The 9,007-nt window shown below is 40.6% G+C and overlaps 1 protein-coding gene across 1 annotated transcript; it reads right to left on the reverse strand.

Annotated features, from left to right (window-relative positions):
- Positions 1-4,646: 4,646 nt before the first annotated feature.
- Positions 4,647-7,550, reverse strand: LOC106375152 (pollen receptor-like kinase 3). The gene is made up of 2 exons (XM_013815032.3): positions 5,560-7,550; positions 4,647-5,418 (listed from the first exon to the last, which is right to left on the reverse strand). The coding sequence occupies exons 1-2, from the start codon at positions 6,878-6,880 to the stop codon at positions 4,850-4,852; spliced, it is 1,890 nt and encodes a 629-aa protein (XP_013670486.2). The 5' UTR covers positions 6,881-7,550; the 3' UTR covers positions 4,647-4,849.
- Between the last annotated feature and the right edge of the window lie 1,457 nt (positions 7,551-9,007).

A 9,007-nucleotide genomic window follows, 5' to 3' on the forward strand; every position in this document is an offset into this window, starting at 1 on the left:
GACGGGATCAAAGCACGACGGAAAAACCTGAAGTTGGGCGAAAACCCTAATTTCGGTATAATGGAATTCTTCGAGGAGGCCGGAGGCTCAGGGAATATTTTTCATCAAGGTCAGAAATATTTTGTAGTCTCTGAAGAATAATTAGCTCATGAGAACGGGAGCGGAAAAATATTCGGGATTGTTCGCGGGATGAAAATATGCCGGAAGGGTCAAAAATCGCGTAAACCGACCAAGAAGCTCGAGGTGTCTCTATGCATTTGACCAGGACGTTCTGTTTATCACATCAGCAGCTGAGTGTCAACACAAGGAGGAGGTGTAGACGTGCATGGAAGCTGCACATGCAGCTTGACATGTAGAAGCACGAGGTGGATCGACCAAGCACGAGGTGTCTCCGCGCATGCAACTGAAGCATGCAGCCAGCCATGTGTGTGATGCTGTGGCGCCTTGCATGAGTTCCAGTAATGCAGCCTGACATCTGGGAGGAGTTGTGGCGTCCTGCATGTGTCCTGGACATGCAGCAAGCCATGTGGAGCACGAGGTGGATCGGCCAAGCACGAGATGTCGCGACGCATGCAACCGAAGCATGCTGATCGACATGTGTGAGGATGTGTGGCGCCTTGCATGAGCTCCAGTCATGCAGCCTGACATCTGGGAGGAGTGGTGGCGTCCTGCATGTGTCCTGGACATGCAGCCAGCCATGTGGGGCACGAGGTGTCGCCGTGCATGCGTCCGGAGCCATGCGGAGCGACACACGGGCTGCCACCAACCTGAAGCTGATTGGCTGGTGTCTCCTATAAATACCCCACGACCCCAGCTCATTTCTTCACATCCAGACCTGTCCAAACAAAGTTAAAACCTTGAGAGAAAAGTAGAAAAAGAAAGCAAGTGATTCCGAGCTATTTCGAGAGTTTTAGAGAGTTTTCGAGATCAGTTCTCTATTGATTTCGAGTCATCGCCTTGGGAAGGTTCTGTCCAACTGAAGGTCAATCAAGTGAAGATCAGATCAGATGGGAGTCAAGTCAACGTGGCTATAGAGAGAGAGAGAGAGAAAGGAAGTGATCGATTCTAGAGTATTGTCGATTCTGAAGACCGATACTCCACTGAGAAGGCCAGTTCCGTCCAATCGGCGATTCTCTACGATTGTGACGCGGAAGCTCTGTCCAATTCAATTCGTCCAAGCCAGTCATATTCTATGATGGTCTAGTGGAGGTTCTGCCCAGAGTTAGTTCAGAACCACGGGTTCAGATCAGTCGAAGTTCTGCTCGATACTCCGCGAGAAGTCCGAAGAACTGTCCAGAAGCTAGAGGAGGTTCTGTCCGAGTCCAGATCAGCCTGTCGAGGCCTGTCAACTTCTTCATGGTGAAGCCAAGGTTGTGTCCAAGACAAGATCAGTCCATTCCAGTCCAGTCAAGGCGTCCATTGGGTTTTGGCCAAGTCTTCTCCGATCAACCAGCTGCTTCTCGCCTAGAACACTGTGAGTTGGTTTGTTTGAATTCCACTTGGAATTTAGGGTAGATCGAGTCGCATATAGAGTAGAATGATCACGTTATTGAATGGTAGAGTCCTTAGGGTTATTTTATTTATGGAACCGGACTCAGTTTAGCAAGGGCTAAGCTGAGATGAATGGAATTAAGACTGAGTTAATAACCTGACTAAGACTAGGGCTAGGATGCATCATGTTTTCTATTATTGCGTGTTGATATTGTTGAGTGCAGGTTCCCGTTATCTTTAAAGATAGTTTCTCAGCGGGAGGCTGGACTATCTGGGTAACTGTTTGATTGTGTTGTTTAGTATTCATATTATTGTTTAGTAGTTAGTACTAATTGTCTTAGGCCATATAGGCCCGACTACTGGTACTATTGGTTTGTGTTGTAGAGTCGAGTGTCTAGTTTGGATCTGGAACTTTGGCTTTAGGTTAGGTTCTAGATTGAGTTTGTTTTGTTGTGAGTGTGCCGACAGTATGTGCGTGACCCGCCCATACTAGGCATGTGTAGGGGTGATTAGTGTTTCCTCGGCCTCGTACCCAGCGGGTTCAAGGAAACCCCTTATTCGCTGGATCGGGAAGACTCAGACGAACGGTGTCATGTACTATGGCTGAGTATTACACGACGGTGTAATGTGGCAGTGACCCGAAGGACTGTGGGCTGTCGCGCGGTGACCCGAAGGACTGTGGGCCGCGGTCGGTTGAAAGTTCCTTCTTCTGGCCTTTGTGGTAGGAAGATAGGATATTGCCGATAGGGAGGAGGAACACGAAGTCACCAGGGCCCAGGTTAGAGTGTTGTGTTAGAGTCTCGTAGAGGGTTATGGAACCCTCGAGTTAGTGTAGCACCGATATACGGTGTTACAAGTTAGATCGAGTCGTAGTTACTCATAGTCTTATTAGTGTGATTGTGTTTGTGGTTGATTGATTTGCTTGCAGGTTCTGACATTAAGTCCTAAGTCTGGCTTAGGTACCGAATTAGGCTTGATGTGTATTTTGTTAGTGTAGGCCTGACGTTGGCCTATATGTGTTTGAGTGATTGCTTGTGAGGGGTGGTGGATATTAAAGCTATGCGGTATCATTGGTTGGCCGATCATGTTCTTGTTTGATTGTTGGTCGATCGGCCAATGGTATTTGTATAGTCTAAGTGTCTAACACTACATGAGTACTGAACTCAAGCGTATATATGGTTAACTAGGGATTGCTTGTTGACTTGTTTTAATGCAGGTTCCCGTTACTTGAAGCTAGATCATGGCAGGAGGCCAAGTCTAACTTAGTAACGGTTTGCTTAGCCTTAGCTTTTATTGCATGCTAGGGCTAGATTGATTGTTATTTTGGGTTGTCTGGGTAGAGTCTAGGTTGCGGGTAGAGGCCGCCAGCTCACTGAGTAATACTAGATTACTCATCCAACTCCGTTGTCCTTTTTGCAGGTTGCTTTAGGTAAGGATGATAGGATAGCTTCGTGCTGGACGTTAGGACCGCCGGTGTAGATTTTCATGCCTTTTGTAAACGGTATTGTGAATTGTGTTATGTTGACTCGATTTGGCATTAGGCCGGGCCCAGTCTTGAATTATTCAATGTATGAATATTTCTTGAATCAATAAAAGTAATTGTTTTATATGCGCTTCATGAGTACTCTGATATTTGACTAGTCCGGTCTAACACAACGTTAGGTCGTGGTACGGGTTGAAAAGCCTTAGGCCTCGATCTAACGGAAAACGCTAACTCTAGGTACGGGTTGCAAAGCCTTATGCCTTGACACAGCGGGACGAGTTAGTGGATGAACTGGTCTAGGTCGTGGACTAAAGTTTATGACTCTGACCGGATCGTCCCTAGCCTGTCACGTAGCGCTTCCGGACCATGGTGTTGGGTTGGACGGTCAGTCATGTTCTTGTTTGATTGTTGGCTGGCCGGTTCGCCTTTCATCTCCAACCCTTGGTGTAGGTCGTCCGTCGGTCATGTTCTTGTTTGATTGTTGGCCGGTGGGTCGACCTATGCCTAGGACGGTTCGGGGGTGTTACAATCACCATCTTCTCCTCCATCACCGTTGCCACCCATCGTCTTCTCACCTCCTCCCACTTGCGCTTCTTATCACCGACCCTCATGTGGTAAATTATTTTCCTTTTCTCAATCAACTTCAGTAATAACTCCATCAGCTCCTCCGAAAATCATGTCTTCCTCCTTCTCCTGATTCTTCTCACTCACTTGCGGCACCAATAACAACATTTCCACATGTAAAGCTGAATATTATAGTATTTGGATAAACAATGCGTTATAGTGGATGATTGGTTGCGGCTGTAGATGCGATCTAGACAGCCAAAATTTAGTCTAAAATAATATATGTCAACCAATCGAGCTTTTCTTTCCTTAAAAATCTCACAGAAAAAAAATCTCTACAAATTATAATATGGCTGTAGAAAACATTATTTCCAGAGCAAAAAGATAGTGCTTTACAAAGGTACAGTAAAATAATCTACATCAAATAAATTTATAGTTTAAATTCTACAGGCAAAAACATAAATCTACGGACAAAAACATAAATCTACAGCTCATTCCAATCTTCATCATAGTGTGAGATTTAGTGTTTTGTCACATAATTAAGTAATAATACTATACTACTGAAAATTGCATATTCTATCATATATCTCGAATGCGCATGTTCACTCACGCACATGTTGGGTTATTTGGTCTAAATTGGTGATAAAGTGTTACATCATCCTGTACATGGCTATATTTTTAATTATTATTTTTTTTTGAAAAATATATTTTTAATTATTTCCATCATTTTTGTTTAACAAATTCTCCCTAAAATTAATTGAAAAGTTACAAAAAAAATATTACTCGAAAAGAAACTATTTATATAATATTCTTTCCAGTTCATGAATTATAATATATGATTTAGGAAGGTTTTATATTTTCAAAGGTAATAATTTTTGAGATTTCTATGTTAACTATAACTTTATTGAAAAGAAAATTAACGATTACATTTTGAAGTTTTTTATTAGTCCCTTTTTATTATTTGATAAATTATTCTTAATGATATATGAGATGAGTTTTTTAATATTTGTGATTTTAGTCATAACATTCAAAATCTATTAGCATCTTATATTACGAGACATATTTTACAGTCTTTTGAAAAAAAGTAAAATGGGAAATGAAAAAAAAAAAAAAAAAACAAAAAAAACAGCGAAAATCTATGAAACAAAAAAAAATATATATATATGGTTTTATCTTCGTCTCTTCCTAATGAACACGGAAATATGATTTTTATCGGTTATCAGTTAGTATCTTCACTCCTATTTATGTAACACTCATTTCCTGTTATGTTTGTTTATCTACAGATTCCGAAGGCTTCCTCTTAAAACCTTGTCAAATCGTTATTCCTTCTATCCTTGTAACAGTTTCCTTCATGGTTTCTCTGTCATCTGGATTACTTGCAATACAAGCAGCCCCGATCCGCAGCAATTCCACCATTAGTTGCAACGAATCAGTATTACTTGCTATCTCTGGATCAATAAGTTCTTCTTCTTTATGCTGCTCAACTGAAGATTGCACCCATTCAACGATATCCGTCCCGCCTTTACCATTGTTTAGGTACTGCGAAGGAAATTTCCCCGTCATGACCTCAAGAAGGATAATTCCGAGGCAATAGACGTCTGATTTTGGTGAAACTTGCTGGTTTTGAGCGAACTCTGGTGATTTAAAAGCGAATAAAGCCTGTGAGGCGTTGTTAGGCTGAAGAAACGGGAGGAATGCGTAATCACTGATTAATGGCTCATAGGTTTCACTTAGTAGAACGTTACTGGATTTAAGATTTCCATGTGGAAGGTCGTAGGACGCAAACTCTTCGTGCAGGAACTGCATCCCACGTGCGACCCCTTGTATGATCTTCAACCTTGTTGGCCAAGTTAGCTCGGAATGATAAATCCCTCGATCTCCTGAAATTATTAATAAAAAGAAAAGACATTCGAAATTTGTTGCGAGTAGGGATAACAATTTGGGGGAAAAGTCTGCGGAACATGAGACAAAGCATGGCCTTTTTCAAAAAAAAAACATGAGACTAAGCCATGCATGTGTACCGTGCAAAACGTAGAGTAGACTGCTTTTAGGCATGTACTCGGAGACGACAAGCTTTTCTTCGCGACGATAGTGATAAGCTAAAGGGGTAAGAACGTTAGGATGTCGTAGTTTCCCAAACCGTTGTAGCTCGACATCAAATGCGTCACGTGTGAGCTTGTTCATATCCCTAATCCTCTTAACAACCACAGATAATCCGTTAGCCATTACGGCCTTATAAGCCGATCCAAGACTACCATTTCCCAGCACTTCGGCTGCAGCCTTCATGAGATCAGGTAAACCAAAGGCGCCTTTCTCGCTGTTCACCATTATAATGTCTCCCATGCCGCCTCCTCCAGGACCACCTTTCCCATGATGATTTGAACCTTTCTTAGAGGAACCGTCGGCGTTACTCCGCTTCTTGGTTGACTCAGCAGGCTTCTTTACCGACTCTGGCAAACGGACTTCCCCGCTTTCACGGTCATTTAGATGGTCCTTGCCGAGCATCCGGAACTCGGACTGCCTCTTCTTCTTCCATCTTGTTATAATTGCCACCAAGATCAAGAATATCAAAAGAAAAAATATGACCATAAAGACGGCTTTCCCCGTGACCTCGTTTGGGTCTCTCCCTGGTGATGATGGTTTATCATCACATTTGATATTCAGCGGCTGTCCACAAAGCTTCTGGTTCCCTTGGAAGTTCATCTGTAGATTCTTTCTTTCTGCAATGCTCTTCGGGATCTCTCCCTCCAGGTTATTATTGGAGAGGTCGAGAGATTTCAAAACCATGTTGCCATCTGTAAGCAAAGGTATCTCACCAGAGAACTGGTTGCCTTGCAAGTGAAGCTCCTCCAGGCCCGGGAGTTGCATCACGGACGCGGGAATTTTCCCAGCAAAACGGTTGTTATCTAAAAACACCCGCTTGAGCTGTTGCATATCCTTGAAGAAATCATCAGCAATCTCTTCAGAGAAGCTGTTGTTTGATAGCAAGAGGGATCTCAGGCCATGAAGCTTGAAGAAAGGAGGGAGTGGGCCTGAAAGAAGGTTATTGTCGAGCCTGATTGTTCTTAGGTTTGGGAGATCATTTAGATCCTCGATATGGATGATCCCAGAGAGACCCAGCTTAGTGACATGAATACCGGAGACTGTTTGACCTTTTTGACAGTAGATACCAAACCATTTGCCATTGCAAGGATCGGTTCCTGTTCTCCATGAATTCAGGTCCCCTTTGGTTATATTCACTGAGCTTTTGAACCGCATGAGCGGCTCAGACTCGCTGACGTGTTGCAGAGAAGGGGTGAAGGAGAAACAGAGGAGGAGGCAGAGAAATTGAACAGCAGTCATGGGTTAAGGAAAAGAAAAATAGCTGCTGTTGAATTGTTCTTTATGAAGAATCTGATCACAAATATGATGTGTGGTGATGTCTCTTCGTCTATGAATGTTTTGTTTGCTTGGATTGTGTTTATTGTTCAAAACTTTGGTCATTTTTTTTGAGGGTTCAAAAAGAAAGGGAGACATTTTTCCTTGTCCTTGAGGGAGTTAGCTGGCAAAGTTTAGACTTGCTCTTACCAAAAATAGGGTTTAATTATTTTCCTAAATTGAAGATTGATGCCAGAGACTTTCTTGGAGAGTTTCTTACGGCCATGGGTTTTAAAAGGTTTTGACCTTGTATTTACCATCGTTCTCGGGGTCTTTTTTTGCGACATCTCTCATTTCTTCATAGGATTTGTTTTAACTTTTATTTCATTGGTAAATTACCATAATTATACCAGTTAACTATCTATTTTCTTTTTAACATTGGCTTCACTATCTATTTTGCGTTAAGCTACTATATCTATGCGAAAGTTTACCAACTCTTTTTTTTTTTTAGTTTTAATTTTTTTTTGAAATTTTACTGAATAATACTCTCTTTTACTAGAATAAATTGTTTTATAAGAATTTTTATCATTTTATAAAATGTTAACAAGTTTATGCCTATTTTAACGTTATTTATTACTTTTTACTCTTAAAATTTATAATATTTTATATAAATTATTGAGCATATGTTGTAACTAAAAAATAATATATTTATATGTTTTTATTTTGATATGTATTTAAGTTTAGGTTATGAAAAGAATTACATTTTTTGATTTGTACTTTTCTTTTATGTTAAAAAGCTATTATATTACTAAAACGAGATGGTATAGAAGCTACATCAGAATAAAACTAACATATAAAGATCTTTATGAAAGAAATTTAACAGTCTTAGCTAATGAATCGGCAATCCCATTTTGAACCTATGGTAAGTAAGAAATCATGAAGTCTTGAAATCTTGTTTTTAGAGATGCTAACTTCTTCAGTTATGTTTTGAGAAGTTTGGTCATCTCACTCGTTCTTCGATCATCAAGATCATGTCTTTGCATTCCGAACCAAAATGCTGACAAGTTGAATAGCAGAATATACTTTTCATTGTTCAAACAAGTGCTTCCAGATTCGAATACAGAGAGGATACTGGCCTCTTTTGATTTTTTTTACCCATAAGCTAAATCTGACCAGATGTCTCTTTTTACAAATCCATCCACACGAACTATATTGCAATGTAGAAGTCCATGAATCATCTATCATACAAATGTTCAGTAAGCATACAGCTTGTGAAGCTGTTGGATAAAGTGGTTGCTACCTTCACTGCAAACCATGCATGATATTCTCCTTCTGCATACTTAGTAAGCTCTAAAGGATCTTTGTTGATTCCTCTGAATAATTTATCGTTTCGAGATTTTCAATGATATCATATTATCCACGGATAAATATTTCTATTCAACTCCATATCTTTAATAATTTTTCCACCATAAGAGATATGCCAAATTGTTATGGACACTCGTACGGATGGTGTAGACCATAAGACCCATGTTTGTAAAGATGGTGGACATTCAAAGATAGCATGAGTTACAAATTCAGTCTCTCCACGTTTAGAAAAATGATTATCATAAAGCATATGACGACGGGTCATGTTTCGTGTTACAACTAAATGTCATGTACATGAATCGTGGCTTTTTGCAGAATCGTGGCTTTTTGCAGAATCGACATTCTTCTAGCTTCTCATCATCTCCCAATAGATCATGGAGTTTTCAATGCAAACATCTATCATCTCCGAAGGAAACCCAAGACTATAAACCAATTTCTGAATCTCATAATAAGAATCAGCAGACACATTGTCTTCCGGCAAATACTCTTTAAACAAGTCCGCCCATTCGTTCATGCAACTTTCAGGTAGATTGTGATCAGTTTTAATATTCATCATTCTAGCAGCCAACGACAATTTAGAGAGACCTTCTCTACAACCACTGTAAAGTGGTTGATTCGCCGCGTTTAACATTTCGTAAAACTTTTTTGCATCTATATTAGGTTCTTCATCTTCATCATGAGCTACGAATGCATCAGCTACCATATCATGAACCCTATCATAATCTACCATCTCCTCCTGATGGTAAC

This window comes from Brassica napus, chromosome A6 (genome assembly GCF_020379485.1).
Source record: "Brassica napus cultivar Da-Ae chromosome A6, Da-Ae, whole genome shotgun sequence".
NCBI lineage: Eukaryota > Viridiplantae > Streptophyta > Magnoliopsida > Brassicales > Brassicaceae > Brassica > Brassica napus.